This window comes from Heterocephalus glaber, unplaced genomic scaffold (genome assembly GCF_053883595.1).
Source record: "Heterocephalus glaber isolate CG9 unplaced genomic scaffold, H.glaber_assembly_v1.0 deba00000943, whole genome shotgun sequence".
Lineage (NCBI taxonomy): Eukaryota > Metazoa > Chordata > Mammalia > Rodentia > Bathyergidae > Heterocephalus > Heterocephalus glaber.
In genome coordinates this window covers 11,993,497-12,010,193 of record NW_028258175.1, presented here as the reverse complement: position 1 = coordinate 12,010,193, position 16,697 = coordinate 11,993,497, and the positions used below count along the sequence as shown (strand labels likewise).

The 16,697-nt window shown below is 43.9% G+C and overlaps 1 protein-coding gene and 1 pseudogene across 11 annotated transcripts in view; one reads left to right on the top strand and one right to left on the bottom strand.

Moving 5' to 3' along the window:
- Tmc5 (transmembrane channel like 5) overlaps positions 1-16,309 on the top strand; it is a 71,726-nt gene extending 55,417 nt beyond the window's left edge. For 7 of the 11 annotated variants that reach the window (XM_087208932.1, XM_021237265.2, XM_087208931.1 and 4 more), the window contains 9 exons: positions 19-116; positions 3,011-3,106; positions 6,055-6,130; positions 6,293-6,426; positions 6,939-7,112; positions 9,460-9,538; positions 12,661-12,765; positions 14,376-14,418; positions 15,833-16,075. In XM_087208932.1, the coding sequence (XP_087065058.1) occupies positions 19-116; positions 3,011-3,106; positions 6,055-6,130; positions 6,293-6,426; positions 6,939-7,112; positions 9,460-9,538; positions 12,661-12,765; positions 14,376-14,418; positions 15,833-15,879 (852 nt within the window). In that variant the 3' untranslated portion in view covers positions 15,880-16,075. Of the gene's footprint in view, positions 1-18; positions 117-3,010; positions 3,107-6,054; positions 6,131-6,292; positions 6,427-6,938; positions 7,113-9,459; positions 9,539-12,660; positions 12,766-14,375; positions 14,419-15,832 lie in introns of all 11 variants that reach the window. The other 4 variants (XM_004855806.4, XM_087208937.1, XM_087208938.1 and 1 more) reach the window with 3 other exon arrangements.
- On the bottom strand, positions 9,870-10,178 carry LOC106010346 (cytochrome c oxidase subunit 7A2, mitochondrial pseudogene; annotated as a pseudogene).
- Positions 16,310-16,697: the final 388 nt, after the last annotated feature.

The following is a 16,697-nucleotide window of genomic DNA, read 5'->3' as shown; positions in this document are numbered from 1 at the left end:
CTCTTGTCTGCCTTCCAGTGCTGGGAAACCTTCATTGGCCAGGAGATCTACCGGCTCCTTCTGATGGATTTTGTGTTTTCTTTGGCTGATTCCTTCCTGGGAGAATTTTTGAGGAGGTAAATATTTGTTGGCCATGAATATTTTCTCCTATGCTGTAACCACATCCTGATTCCCAACTGAGCACCAGGTAGGGGTGGATCTCTTATGTACTCAACTTGTGTGTTATTATAATCTGTCCACTGTCCTTTGGGATATTGTTCTCTTCTAAATGAACTAAAATTTCACCTTAACCTGACAGCCTTGTTGTCACAGTTTATTGGGTTCAGTTGAACCATTATAACCTTCTCTTGAAGAAAACACACATACACTCACACACACACACGCACACACACACACACACACACTCTCTCTTTCTCTCCAATTAAAATAGAAATTTAGCCACTTAAAATCTTATCCACTGTAGATAATTTTAATATTCTAGGATTATATATTTTATTTATTTATTTTTTTATTTTTTGGTACCGGGGATCGAACTCGAGTCCTTGCGCTTGTGCAGCAGGTGGCGAAACCACTGAGCTAAATCCTCAGCCATATATATTTTAAAATATATTATATTAAATAATTTTCAAAAATAAAAAATGGGATCACCCATCTGGGCCTGGCTGTGCACACCTGTAGTCCCAGCACTCTGGGAGCTGAGGCAGGAGGAGGATTTCAAGTTTGGCTCTAGCCTGAGCACCTGTCTAAGTCACTGTCCTCATCATTGGGACAAAATAGCAAAACCTGCAACTAAAAGGGGGAGAAGTTTACTCCGAGACTTTTCAGAAGTCTCAGTCCTTGTGTTGTTGGTAGCGTGGTGGAAGAGCCGGCACGGAAAAGCCGCCCACATCGTGGCGGTCGGGAAGCAGCGAAGAGCGGGCCGGGGAGGGAGAGGCAGCTGTCCAGCCACGTTCCTGGTGGGCAGACCCCACCTTCTCTCTCTCTGCAAGTCAGCTCTGTGGCCCCCGTGAGTCAGCCGCCTCCCCAAAGCCCTGCCTGGGAGCACATGAGGCCTTTGGGGCTGAGAGATTCCTGATCTAAAACCATAACAGCAGGGCTGGGGATTTAGCTCAGTGGCTCCACCGCCTGCTCCGCAAGGGCAAGGACCCGAGTTGGATCCCCAGTACCAAAAGAAAACCAAAACCAAAAAAATGCCGATACAAATAAAACCATGACAGCAACTTAGCAATTTCACGAGACCATGTTGTAAAAGAAAGACAATTTTTAAGTCATTCTGCAGGCTCTGTGATGATTTTTGTTTGTGCGGAGCGTGGGCTTTTTTTTTTTTAATGGATGGGATTTTTGTTTGCAGGAAAATCCCTGTAGAGTTTGCTTTCATTAAGCTAGCTATGCATTGGCCTCTTTCCATGTTTGTACATCTAGATTTACCTCATTTTAATCTAATGTATATATGTATGTATGTATTTATCTATGAAAGAAGCTGGACTTGAACTCAGTATGTAGCCCAGGCTGGCCTCAAACTCATGATGATTCTCCTGCCTCAGCCTTGAGAGAACTGGGATTTCAAGAGTATGCCACTACGCCTGGCTTCTAATTTTTTTTTTTTTTTTGTATTGGGGATCGAACTCAGGTTCTTGCGCTTGCACAGCAGGCAGCGAAACCACTGAGCAAAATCCCCGGCCCTAATTTTTTTTTTTTTTTAACATCAGGTATATGGACTTGAGGCACTAATATCATTGATCCCTTTTTTTTTTTTTTGCCTTGCTGGGCATAAAACTCAAGGTGTCGTGCATACTAGGCAAGCCCTTTACCACTGAGCTATACCTCAGCCATGTGTGGTTCTTTTTTATTCACTCATTCATTCATTTTTAAATGAGATGACAAGCATTTCTGTGCTTCCAGATATTCTCATGGCTCTGGAAGCTCCTGCCAAAGTAAGGGGATGGCATGACACCGTGCTGGGTTTTTTCTCAGTGAGCAGATTGGATGTTGGCTTCCCTCACTCAGTTCTGCCCAAACCCGCTTTTACTCAAGCCTCTGCCCAGGGCCTGGCATAAACATGAGAGGATTGATTGATTTGTTTGTTTGTTTTTGACAGAAATTTATTATTGGGAACTTCTCTGTCTGAAGAAGTCAATGTAGTCTCAAATTTCCCCAGAGTAAATGGAGAGCTTGGCTCCCTCCTTGCAGATTTAGGGAACAAGGAAAAATCATTAATTTGGCTGCAGTTACCATAAATTTACAATTTTGTTTTATCTGGTTGAGGTTGTAGCTCAGTGGTAGAATGTGTGCTTAGTATGTGCAAGACCCTGGGTTTAATCCCCAGGACCAAGAAACAAGTTTTTTTTGTTTATTTGGGTTGGAAGGTTCTCTGTTTATCTGGTTCGTAAAAAAGAGTTTGATAAGCACAGAGTGGTACAAACAAGGTAATAATTGGGATAATTAAATAGTTAAAGTAACATGTTCTCTAGAATTATTTATAAATTACTTTAGCAGTTCTCCACTTAACTACACTGTACTAATTGCATCTCCCCCTCAATTCTGTCAGTTATTTTTCACATGCATACTTATGTATTTGGAACTTTTCAGACATTTGCAAGGGAGCTTACAACTTTATTCTAAACTGGGGAAGGGCTTCATTGTTGTTTGATGTTTTGTGGATGTGTGTTACTGGGATTGAACCCAGGACCTTTCACTTAGTTACATCCCCACCCCTTTTTTATTTTTATTTTTAATTTTGAGACAGGGTCTTGCTAATTTTCCCAGACTGGGCTGGAATTTTCAATCTCCGGTGTCAGCCTCCTGAAGTGCTAGGATTACAGGCGCGCACCACCATGCCCAGCTTTATGGAGCCTCTTTTTTTTTTTTTTTGCTATCGGGGATCCAACTCAGGACCTTGCACTTGCTAGGCAGGCGCCAGAACCACTGAGCTAAATCCCCGGCCCAATGTGGAGCCTCTTTTGAAGGAGGCAGTTGTGGTTTGGGTGCTAAACTTAGTACATTTTTACAGGATCATTGGGATGCGATTCATCACAAGTCTGGGCTTACAGGAGTTTGACATTGCCAGGAATGTTCTAGAACTGATCTATGCACAAACTCTGGTGTGGTAAGTTTTACAGCTCTGTGAGACTCCCCAGTCAGCTCCTACCTGACTTAGAATTTTGGTGGCAAGGTCTCAATCTGTTGTTTTAAAGCTGATACCGAACCCAGCTAGTCTGAGAGCCGTAAGTTTTGCTTGTAGACTTTGCTTTTCCTTTATGAAACCATGAGGGCTTCAGATATGAATCGGCATAGAGCAGGTCCCAAACTGGAGGCCCACAGGCTGTCTGTATGTAGTGCATAGATATGATTCGTTTGTCCCACACAGTGCCATTTCTAAAACTTTGAACCACCCCTTGCCGTGGTGTGCTCCCAATGTTGTGACCCTCTAAAATTCCTATGTTGAAATCTTATTGACACTGTGAGGACAGCAAGAAAGGCACTATGGCAAAGCAGGAAACAGCCTTCACCAGACACTGAACCTACCAATACTTGATCATGGACTTCTCAGCTTCCAGAACTGTGAGAAATAAGTTTCTGTTGTTCCCAGACTGACCAGTTTATGGTATTTTGAATATCAGTATGAGTGAACTAAGACAACCACCAATATTAAAAAATCGGGAAATTCCATATAGGATCTAAATGCCTGGCTGCTCTCCAGAAGGATCTGGCCCCTCTCCTATCATGGTAACATTCGGGGGGGCTTTGAAGGTGAGGATCTCCCATTTGCCTGTCTCCACCTTGATCTCTCGTCTCCCCAGCACTGAGTTGCCATTTCTCATTGCTGTATGCTGGCAGTGTAAAACTTTACTTTGCATCTATAGCTCAACAGAAATATGAGAATAAAGAAAAGGAAAGAGAGGACTGGGTGTTTCTTATACCTAACCTGGCCTGCTATGCCAGTGTACCACCAAGTGAGGTCTCTGTGGCCTTGGGGAATCACCACTTCTATTCTAGCAACTATGTGTGTGCATGTGTGTGTGTACTGAGAAAACCAGCTAATTGAATCATGCATCAATTGTTGTGTTATTGTTGTTGTTGTTGTTCTAGGGACCAAACTTTTGGTTCTAGGTTCTTGGGCATGCTAAGTGCTCTACCACTGAGCTACACTCCTAGCCCCTTGCATCCATGTTTGTATATATCCTCATCTAGAAACTAGAATTCAATAGCCAGTGAGTCTTTTTCCTTATTTATCTTAACACAATGGAGTTAATGCCAGAATTCTGTGTGATGCATCACATGCCCAGTTCCAGTTGCTGACTGAGAGCAATGCAGTTAGGGTTGGATAACCTGGCTTTTAGGGTTAGCTTTTCCAGTCACTGTGGGCCCTGAGCTTCTCTGAGCTTCAGTTTCTTCATTGGTAAAATGCACATAAAAATAACTGTAGTTGATAATAACAAGTAGTGTTGCGGATTAAATGGATTATGGGCAAAATGGCTTTGGCATTCCAACATACCATGCAACTGGAAATTTTATATTTTCTGACTTTTTAATAGAGTTTCCTGGGTAATCTGGCTGTCTGCAGATAACTCACTCATGTCAATGGATTCATTTTAGAGATAGAGAGGGCTTTTCTTTCTCTTTTAGGTGATATATTTGTACACTTCCAGGTCACTCACTGGCAATTTGACAGCTTAAAAAGACCTGCCACCCACTATTTCAACCAACAGGATGCCTATGGGAAAGTTCAAAGGTAGAGAGAATAGTACCTACTTCACTGGTGTTTAGAGTAGATTAAGTGAGAAGATATATGTACTTAAATATTCAGTGAAGAAAATAAAAACAAAAATTAAAAAATGCTCAGTGAGTCCCTGACTCAGAGCTGTTTTATAAGTGGGGACACTATGACCATTGTTATCCTGTGGGCCTTTGCACTAAGCTACATACCCAACTCTTTTTTAAAAAATTTTTCTATTTTGAGACAGGGTTTCACTAAGTCACTAAATTGCCCAGGCTGGGCTCAAACTTTTAATCCTCTTGCCTCAACTTCCCAGAGTGCTGGAATTATAGTCATACACCACCATGCCCAGCTGATTTTTTTGTGGTTTTTTTTCTTTTACTCAAATACATTTTTACAGAAGTCTTTATTTTATGATTATAAATGTAAAACCATTTAACAGAAATCACAAGTAATTGGAAAAATAAAAGCAATCCTGTCCTACATGGTCCTTGTATTCTATCTAGGTACTGCTCTCTACTAATCCTCTCAATTATGACTTTAGAAACTTTCTAGGAAAGCAGGGGGCTGGCAAGAGTTGAGTTAAACCATTTTAGCACAAAACTGAGAGTCCCCTCTTTGGCCCTCAGAAACATCACAGAGAGCTGGAAAGTGAAGCCCTACTCATCTGTAACTTGGGGTACTTTCTCTCCTCCTCCCTGCAGGGTCTCAGACCTTCCATAATGCCTTAGCACACCCTGAAGGCCATGGTGGTTTAGTGGCTGCGTGGGAGTCCCTGCAACATCTCCCAGCAGTTGGACACCGGGGCTGGGGGAACTGGTTAGGTCAGCTGTGAGGCAAACAGTCTCCCTGTGTGTTCGTCTGTCGGGGCTGCCAGAACAACGTACCAGTCTGGGCACCTTAAGCCACAGAAGCTTGTCCTAGCAGTTCTGGAGGCCAGAAGTCCAAGATCAAGGTGCCGCAGGGTTGGTTTCTTCTCAGGGCGGAGAGGGAAGGATCAGTCGAAGACCTCCCTCCTTGGCTAATCGGTAGCTGTCTTCTCCCTGTGTCTTCGTGGGTCATCCCTCGTGGGAGTTTGCCCCCGCCTTCTCTCCTTCTAGGGATACCAATCTTGTCGGACTAGGGTCCACCACAAGAACATCGTCTGTCTTAATCACCACTGTAGAGACCCTGTCTCCAAATACAGCCATGGTCTGGAGAACCACGAGATAGGGTTTCACCGTATGACTTTTAGGGGGACACAACTCGACCCTCTCTCCCTTCCCTCTACCCTCCCCATCTGTCCTGACTCCTCATGTCTCCCCTGGTCTCTGACACTCATCATCTTTTGCTCACAGGATTGGGATCTTCTTCTGCCCTCTGCTGCCCTTAATCCAAATGATTACTCTCTTCATCATGTTTTATGTCAAATACGTGAGTCAGTCCCAAATTGGGACCTGTCAGCTTCTCTCAGTCTCATAGGACCTGGTGGTGGTTGGAGGGGCATTGGGAAGGGACCCAGAAACCAGCACCTGGTGCTTCCCTCTGGGTGTTCCTCTGGCCACACATGGGAGGAGACCGTGTTTCTCCCCTCAGATCAGCCTGATGAGGAACTTCCAGCCTCCGAGCAAAGCCTGGAGGGCCTCCCAGATGATCACGGTCTTCATCTTCTTGCTCTTCTTCCCCTCCTTCACGGGAGTGCTGTGCACCCTGGCCATCACCGTCTGGAGGTAGGACATGACTGCCTTTAGAGACTGGGTGGGTTTGTTTAAAATGTGGGCTTTGATAAATGTAGGTATGGTAAGGCCAACTGATGGGAGGCAAGTACTGTTGAAACCATAGTTTGTTACTCACAGTTCCCAAGGGCAGGGGACACCGTGCCATGCAGGGCCACCCAGGGAAGCACCAGCATTGGTCAGGAGGCAGAGGGAGGGAGGGGAAATGTTGACAAGAGCCTTCATTTGGTTTCCTTGATAAGGAACAGGAATGACGGGGTAGACTTAGGGTTTGGTAGGTTGAATAATTTCAGCAGGCTCTGGGGTCTCGGCTGTCCTGAGTTGGCTGGTACCTGGCCTTGGGGGGACTGGGGCAGGGGAAGAGTGGCTGAGGATGTAGCTTAGTACAAAGGTCCTGGGTTCAATCCCCAGTAACACCCAACAACACCACCACACACACACAGATTCTCGAGTACTACGTCGGAGTTCCACGCCAGAGATTTTTTTCCTGTTCCTTGCTTTTCCAGATTGAAGCCTTCAGCTAACTGCGGTCCCTTCCGAGGTGTGCCTCTCTTCATTCAGTCCATCTACCTTTGGATCGACACCCTTCGTAAGAGGTCTGGCTACACGTGGGTGGTCTGGATCTATCAGAACCTCATCAGCAGTGTGCACTTCTTTTTCATCCTCACTATCATCGTGTTGTAAGTGGGGTGCCTTGGGAAACTCGTGGGGGAAGTGCAGAGCTCTTGGGGAGACCCGCCCTGGACGTAAGATGAGGGCAGATCTGGGGACATTTGGCTGGAAAGCGAAGGGCGACAACCAAGCTTTGTGTTCAAGGTGGTCCTGACTCAGCCGGGCGTGGTGGTGCTGTAATCCCAGCACTTGGGAGGCTGAGGCATGAGGATCACTTTGAGTTCAAGGCCAGCTGGAACTACATAGCGAGCCCCTGTCCCCAACCCCCCAAAAAGACAGTCCTGACTCTCTCGCTAGATATATTTTTAAAAAATTATTTAATATCGGGCCAAGGATTTAGCTCAGTGGTTCCGCCGCTTGCCTCATAAGCGCAAGGTTCCAGTTTGATCCCTGGTACCAAAAAAAAATTATTTAATATTGTCAGAGGTTTTTTTTTTCCATGATCTACAGAGAAAGTAATACCTACTTTGCCCTTTTAAGAGATGACATGAGAACAAAATGAAAAACTGGACATGACAATACTTAGGAAAATTGTATATATAATTTCCTTCTGACACTTCGACATTTGAAAAGGGCTTGGGCATTCCTGATATATAGAATATTGTGCTTTTATAGTTTGAAAGATCCATTTCTGGCTTCTTGAGGAAATGTAGATTTCCAACACTGGGGCATTTTCCTGCGTGGGACAATTGGCTGGTGGACTTACAGCAGTCTCTGTTGAGATATCACCCCTAGGGGCATTCAGGATGGCAACTCCTAATCAGAAGGATGCAGTCCAAAAGCACAGAGTACGGGAACCAATTGGTGTAGATGGTAGAGCAGTCTGTCCACATGCAGACAGGAGTGATAAGACTTACAGTGAAGGTGTGATTTGCAGAAACAAGTTCCAGGCTTCCCAGCCTGGTAGGGAAAGAAGAGGGCAGAACCCGGGTCCCCCCCCCCCCCCGACGCTGTGCCCTCCTCCACTCCACCAGCTGCCATTGGCTCCTGGGAATGGTGAGCTCTCCAGCTGCTTTGCTTCTTCAGACTTCTAATTCACTAGGTCTGTGCTGTTTTCATGCAGGCTTCTGATACCAAATGTTGGGATGGGGTAGGGTTTGTCTTCACATCAATCCATTCTCCAATTCTCTGGATACCAACTGGGTGTCCTCAAATTTCATTCAATTCTGGGACTCCACTTGCAGTTAGTGTGGGACCCTACAAGTTAAAGGCTCAATCCTGCTTCAGATGCTAGTCCCAAGTCCCGCATTGTCACTTGTACTTCTCCCTGCCTGGCTATGAATTTGAGGGTTCCCACAACCTCTTCCTCAGGTTGGATAAAATGACTCACAGGACTTGGAAGGCAGTTTACTATTACCAGTTGGTTATAGAGAATCCAACTCAGGAAAAAGTCGAAGGGAAGAGATGCCTAGGGCAAGGTAGATGGAGGGGTGGTGTGCAGCTTCCATGCCCACTCCTAGGTAGGCATGATTGATCAAATCATTGGCTGCTGGGGTTTCACTCAGTTTCCAGCCTTTGTGTCCTGCCCCTGGTCATGAGGGGCAGGGACAGAAAGGTCCAACCCTTTAATCATGTTCTGGTCTTTCTGGTGCTAGCCCTATCCTAAAGCCACCTATTGATTCCCAGCCACCATAAATCTCAGTCTCATTTGAAAGACTCTCTAGAGATTCCAAGAATTTTAGGAGCTGTGTGCCAGGGACAAAGAAGAAATATATACTGGGAGCTTGTTGGAAATGCAGAATCACAGGCTCTACCCCTGAACTATTAAATCAGAATATGCATTGCAGCAAATTCCCAAGAAATGTGTGCCACTTGAAGTTTTTGTTTGTTCATTTGTTTTGTTTTGAAACAGGGTCTTGCTGTGTAGTTCAGGCTGGCCTTGAACTCACTATGTAGCCCAGGCTGGACTTGAACTTGCAGTGATCCTCCTACTTGACGTTTGAATAGCTCTGTCCACATTCACAACTTGAGCTGCATATTAGGATTATGAGCATTTTTAAAATGCTGGGGCAGGGATTCAGCTCAGTGGCACCACACCTGCCTTGCAAGTGCAAGATCCTGAGTTCGATCCCAGGTACCAGAAAAAAACCCAAAAACCAAAACAAAAAACCCCTCTGATGTCTGGCCCCATGCCCAGATATTCATTGACCAGAGAGGGGGCCCTTACATCACCTCCTTGTGATCCATGTGGATGTTGAGAACCATTACTCTAACCAGCAACTCACCCTGATACGACTTTTCAGGAACATATTTGGGGCAAAACCCAATTGCAAAAAAAAAAAAAAAATTCCAGTTCTTTGGCACCCCCGTTAAAATTTGGAGCAAAAGTGTCTGTCATTCTTTCTTTTTTTCCAGAATCATCACCTATCTTTACTGGCAGATCACAGAGGGAAGGAAGGTTATGATCAGGCTGCTCCATGAACAGATCATTAATGTAAGTCCTGTAGGGTCCCTCTGTCACCCTCTCCCTCTTCTTTCTAACACTTTATAATGGAAATTTCCAAAGATACCCTAAAATAGAGAGAAGAGCATAATGAATTACCATGGCTTCTGCACCCAGCCCCGATAACCATCGACATCTATGTACTCTGACTTTATCTACACCATTTCTTCTCTGAAGATCTCTATTATAGATTATTTTAAAGAAAATCTTAGACTTTATTCATTTTTTTATCAGTAAAAAACTTTTTTGGGGGTAAAGACTGCTTTGTTAGTGGCAGTTAGTACAAGTCAATAAATATTGATTCCCCAAAGAAGAGCTCAGTTATTTATATTCATATTACTGGTCCAAGAACTGACTGGAACTCAGCCACTCAATTGCTAGGATGACTGAAGTCATTCCGGCTTCTTTGGAAATGATGCCATAGCCAGCTGATATGGCATATGCAGTTCCACAAGCCACAGTGGTTCTATACAAGAGGGCATCAGCTACTGCACCCTGTAGACACACTGGATTTCCACTGGCCTCCCAAAGAGCTTTTGTTTCTGTGGAACATTCTTTTCAAAATGCCTGGGTGAAGCAGTGCTGGTGGCCTCTGGGCAATCTGTCAAAGAGCACACAGATTCTGCAGCATCTTGACCTTGTTACTGATCACCAGGAATGAAAGCCATCCCGGGCACTGGAACAAGAACTGGAACTGGAACCAGAACCGGAGTGACCTCCTGAGTAAAAACTTTTATATGCATATTTATGAGATAGAGACTTAAAATACCATCACACTGGGCCGGGGATTTAGCTCAGTGGTTTCACCACCTGCTGCACAAGCGCAAGGACCTGAGTTCAATCCCCGGTACCCCCCCAAAAATAAAAATAAAATAAAAAATAAACGTGAGAGATAAAATACCATCACACTTAAAAGAAAACTTACCAAGAATTTACTACTATCATGTGACCCAATCAATATTCAGATTTCTCCAGCTGTCCCAGTAAGCATCTTTTTACAGAAGAGTTGTTCGATTAGTGTCTGAAAAATGGCCACATATTGCTTTTCCTTGATATGCCTAATTTTCTTTTAATCTGTAACCATTCAGCACTCCTCACTTTTTCTTGCCTTCTTATTATGGAAGAACCCAGGTTTTATGTTTTCTATATTCTACGTGTACCTGATCTGCAACCCTCTGGTGCTGGTTCCTATGTTTCTTTTTTCCTTTATATTTCCTATAAATGAGTGGTAAAATCTAGAGATTTGACAGACCCAGATTCAACTGTTTAGACAAAATACAGATGCTCCTCGACTTACAGATGGGAACATGCCCCACAAACTCTTTGTAAATTGAGAGTGTTCCAGGTGGAAGATGCATTTGAGACACTTAACCTAATGAACATCCTAGCTTAGCAGTACTGTTCACTGCAGAGTGTGTTATTCACTGTTGTGACCACGAGCTGCAGCTTGACCTGACCATGAGATGTGGCTTGTTGCCGCTGCTCAGCATCACGACAGAGTATGTACTAAGTTTCATTAGCCTGGGAAAAGATCAAAGTTCAAAAATTAAAGCAGAGCTTCTACTGAATTTGTATGCCTTTCACTCTATGGTAAAGACAGAAAAATCTCAAGTTGAACTGTCCTAAGTCTGGGACCAGTGTACTTCAGGTACAATAATTCTGTGCCTCTCTTCACACAGGTGATAATATGCCTCTATTCCACATCACCTTGAGATATATGATGTCTCTTCTGTGATGTTGACAGCAATCAGTGGTTCTAAGGACTATTAGCCTAATTCGTCCATCACAAAGCTTTCTGCAGCCTTTCCTCTATGGAGAGTCCAAAGTCTGTGCTCTTAACTACAATGCAGTTTTGTCTCCCCCAGTAAAAGTCTGTTGAGGGAAAGCGTAGGAGTTTGCATTTTTACAAACCCACTAGGTAATTCTAATTCCCACTCCCCTCCTATAGACCAGAAATTTCCAAACAAGTTGGCTACATCCAAGACAGCTAGGCAGCTTGTTTTCTTTCGTTTTGTTTTTCAGTCCTGGGAGATTAAATCCAGGGCCTCTGCCCCAAGTCGCACCCCAGTTCTTTTTTGAGATAGAATCACACTAAGGTGCCAAGGTTGGGTTCGAACTTGCGATCCTCCTGCCTAACTCTCCGAGTGTGGGGATCACAGGTGTGTGTCACCAGACCCTAGGGGTATTCTGAAAAATCTCTATTCTCAGGGACAGCTCTTCCTTACAAAAGAATTCTGATTAATAAATGTAGAAGGGGGGGCTGGGGATTTAGCTCAGTGGTTTCGCCGCCTGCTGCGCAAGCGCAAGGACCCGAGTTCGATCCCTGGTACCAATAAATAAATAAATAAATGTAGACGGATTGGAGAGGCAGAAAATCATCTTGAAACAAACTGCATGGTGATAATTGTGAGAAGCAAGACCCACTGTTGGGTGGCGAAATTAAAGGGTAAAAGTGTAAGGAGAAACAGAGGCATGAGAACGGGATGAGCATCGTTGGCCTAAACTGGGAAGACCGCTGACGGTGCTTGCTCACCCACTGCAGCACACAGGTGGAATAGTCTTCCCTTTTCTACTACAGGAAAGGGGTTACACCCACCCAATGGGAAGGCAGACTCCTTTCCTTTGTCCCTCTTTCCAATTTTACTTTATTAATCTCCATCAACACAGATATGTTGACAAATGAAACCCATTTGATGTTCTTAGGGGCCAAGCTCTAAGATCTGGCATTTTTAGTAGGAGGACAGGGAAGAGTGAGGCAATCCTAGGTTTGCAGACCAGGCTTCTGGGGCAGGGAGCAGCCAAGAAGGGGGACACCAAAACGTTTGTCATAGGCCTTCAGACAGTGGCATGTAAGTTGCTTCTAGCAGCAGTCTAGGGCAGGCTACTGCCCAAGCCTGCTAGAGGAGTTCCTTTACAGGAGCCTGTTACAGTGCATGAGGGCTCGAGGCAGTTGTTAATGTTGCTGTCGTGCGTGTATGTGTGTGTGTCTTTTATCAATAGAAAACATGACAGCAAGCTCCATCCAACTTCTGGGTCCTTCTTTTTCCAATTGCTTCTTAATCCTCCACCACCATCCCTCCTTCATGTTTTTGTTTTGCTTTTCTTCTTGGCAGGAGGGCAAAGATAAGATGTTCCTGATAGAAAAGTTGACCAAACTGCAGGACATGGAGAAGAGGGCAAAGCCCAGCACACTTATTCTGGAAAGGAGAGAGACGGAGGTGAGATGTCGTTCTTAGGACCCTTGGGAATAGGGCTGTCTTCCTGTGCAAAGTGCATCAGGGAATTGGAGCTCGGTTCTTGGCATCACAAAATGGCCTCACTTTTTGTTGTGGCAGTGCTGATGATAAAAACCCAGGATCTTGCACGTGCTAGGCAAGCACTCTGGGGGTGCAGCCACTGAGCTGCATCCCCAGCCCACGTAAGCACCTATATATGTGTATTTGGGATGAGTCTCACTATGTTGCCCTGGTCTCAAATTCCGAGGTTCAAGTGATCCTGCCTCAGCTTCTTTTTTTTTTTTTTTGGTACTGGGGATCGAACTCGGGTCCTTGTGCTTGCACAGCAGGCGGTGAAACCACTGAGCTAAATTCCCGGCCCTCAGCTTTTTGACTATAGGCACACACCATCCCACCCAGACCCTTTTCTTTGTATGTTTAAGCATTCTGGTTTCTAAAAATTAAATAAGAATAATCGTTCTAGGTGCTGGGTTATTGTGAACAAAGCAAAGCCCCTGCCCTCATGGAGATACACATTTGTTTTACATAACCTACTAAAATATACAAGTACATTACACTGAGATGAAAAGTTCCCCCAAATCTCAGCCCACTATTCATGCTTCAGTGTATGTTCTTCCAGATCTTTCCCCCAGGTATCAGCAAACACACCTGTTAGTAGATACTAACATTTTCATTTATTACAAAAGTGGGGCTATAGGGCCGGGGATTTAGCTCAGTGGTTCTGCTGCATGCCTCGCAAGCGTAAGGTCCCGAGTTCGACCCCCGGTACCAAAAAAAAAAAAGTGGGGCTATAGTTATATAAACAATGCCATACCCCCCTCCCCATACACACTCAACATTTTTTCAGTCATTGTTTTATTTTGGACATATTTTTTCATTCTGGACATTTGTGCTGTTTCCAGGTTTTTTAAGTATTAAAAACTGTAAACAATGAAGCATTTTTGTTACAGTAATATTTACTGCAGTGTTACTTGTATATGCTAAGCAAATGCTTTATCATAGAGCTATACTCCTGGCCCTTTTTGTTATTCTATGTGAGTATTTCTGCCCCCGGACAGTACACAGTAATGTTCATAGATGTTGCCATATCACGCTTAAAAAGATTTCACCAATTTCAGTCCAAGAGGGTATTAGAGATGCTTCAAAGCCTACTCTAATCCCAAAGTTCTCTTCCTTGGTGTCCCAGAAAATAAAGCTAAACAGGAAGCCAACCTTAATTTAAATACCACCAGTTTTAGAAGTTGTGATCTTGACAGTGTGATATACTATAGGTGCAAATTAATACTGTCAGCACAACTTAGGTAAGGAATCTAGAAGCCCAAGTCATATCCTCTGCGGTGAAGGACCATGCCTGTACCTTGTCACCCAGGTCCTAATGTATTACCTGGCATATTATAAATGTTCAGTAAGTATCTGTGGAATGACTGAGGGAAATAACACAAAACACACTTGATAGTTCAGGGTATGACGCGTTTGTCTTGTTACCCCTAATTTTAAAGTAATGGGAGGTTCACAAATTGTATGACCCATGCAACAAGACCCAGACTCTCCATTCTTTCCCAGTGATGTGGCTCCCTATTTTCCTTTTGTAGCAACAAGGCCCTCTGCATTTGGGGGAATGTGATGCTACTCCTGGTAAGTATCTCACTGACAGAATAAAACAGTACTGTATTTCCCCAAAAACACAACCAGGTCTTAAATTAAATAGGGCATGTATTCATGTACAATAATCTCCATTTATTTGTTCACGTACAAAAATCTACATTTATTCAAATAGTCATGTCGTCTAATTCTAGAACATTGTCATAACTCTCCAAACCCCGATATTCCAGCTTGAATTTCTTGCAACTCCATTTCCTGTAGAAATATTGGTCCCAAACTCTCATGTCCAGCAATGGAGCTGTCCTTAAATGAACACTTCGTGTTCACGTAGCCTGCTCCTAGTGCATCATGACAATTGAATTATGAAGATTCATATTAGACACAACCACATCTGTTCATTACCAAGTGTGCACATTATGTGTTGTGTCTGTACTCTGATTGGTCATTCAGGAATAAATCATCTGTTTACATAGACGTTTACCTCTCATCCAAACACACCTGCTTGGGTATTTACAAATAATTATAATTTATATTATCATTTAAGTCTTAATGTCAATAATACTATTTATATTATTTTATAATTCAAAACATCCATCATGTGTTTCAATGGACGTATTAAATGTGTCCATCTGGCTGATGATCTTAACCGGGACTTATTTTGGGAGTAAGGCTTATATTATGAGCAACCTGAAAAAAAGTCATGCTAGGCGTTATTTTCCATTTAGGTCTTATTTTGGGGGAAATGTGGTGCTTTATCCTGGGGCTATAGCCCAAAGCAGAGAGGATCAGAACTGCTTGTGTACCAAGTGGTCTTTCAGTTGCAAACCTGATGCGAAATAGCTTAAGTAAAAATCCAAGAATGATTTTTGCCTTAGGACTGACCTAAGGCAGGCAGGCGTTCAGTGTCACCACCTTGTTTCTCTGTTCAGTTCGTTTCCATGTTAGTTCCTCTGCAAACAGTCGTTCCTAATCATGGCAAAACAGCTTTACCATTCCCATGCCATCTCAGGTTCAGGTTATTGAAAAAGGGCAGGCGACCTAGAGTTTTCAGGGTTTCACTGGATGTGATGGGGCAAGGTGCTCATCCATGGATTGACTGATTGGCATGGCTGTAAAAATGTGTCCATTTCCTTGGTCATGTCTGAATCACGTGTCTCAGCTACAGGTATGGGGCAGGGCCACCTTACGGACCACAGAGGTGAAGAGTAGGGGAAGGTGCATTCCTAAGGGTAATCTGGGGCTGATGCCGGTAGGGGACTGAATGCTGGGGAGGAAGCAAACCAGCTCAGTAGTCTTTTGGGACAGCATTTACTCATGGCATCCAGTGGTGGGAGTTCAGGGCAAAGAAGGCACGAGAAGCTGCCAGGCCTTTAAGGCCCAGGCTTTCCCTCCTAGAGATGGGGCAGTGTGTGTCTGCATTAACTCCTCTTTCCTGTGTCAAACCCAGACCTGCGATTTAGGCGCTCAGTTCAAGAAGATAACTTAAAGGCCTGATGACTATTGCGGTAGCCAGACACCAAGCCCACAAGAAAAGAAGATGAAAATGGGAAAGATTCTTCCGTAACTGGGCCTCGAGGAGTTTTCGGAAGAATCCAAGCCTTTCGCTGGGAGGGGAACATTAACCCACAATGTCAATGCCAAGGAAAAGCGGGCATCATCTGTTATCTTTCAAGCCTGGATTGCTGATTTTTCAAGACAATATACTTGGAATTTTCCAGTAAACTGTTGGAATAGATTTTCCTTCAGAGAATGTGGAAAGATGTAACTTGAAACTGATGTACTTGATCTTCAAGAAATGTGTGTCTGAATTATTGGACCGTAGGAATCTCTCTTCCCAGACCTGGCAAAGGTTTAGAAACTGGCGCTGTGATAAGTGGTCCAGAATGAATAAAAACATGAACCTTAATCAGGCATGCAAATCCTCCGAGTTGTGCAACGTGCATTTGTTTGTGACCCTGAACTAAAAACATCTTCATGTCACCCACAAATGAGATAGACTCAGAGGTCTTGTCTCCTTATTGCATATGAAGTACAGGGGTCTTTGGGTTAAACCAGGATGGGACTGTCCCTGTGAAGTTTCATACATATAACCGTCAATGAAGTCTTATGCTGAACCAAACATGAAGCCCGTGGTGATGTGTGCATATGAAATGAATGTGTATAATTTTTTTGAAGAACTGCCAAATGATTCACAAAGTCCGTTACTGTTGTTAAAACTAACAGGTCCACTGACATTTTTAACCCTGTAGTAAACCTTTCAAGGAAGTGCTTATCATACTTATTGATACTTCCCTTTTTCATTCAAATTCTTT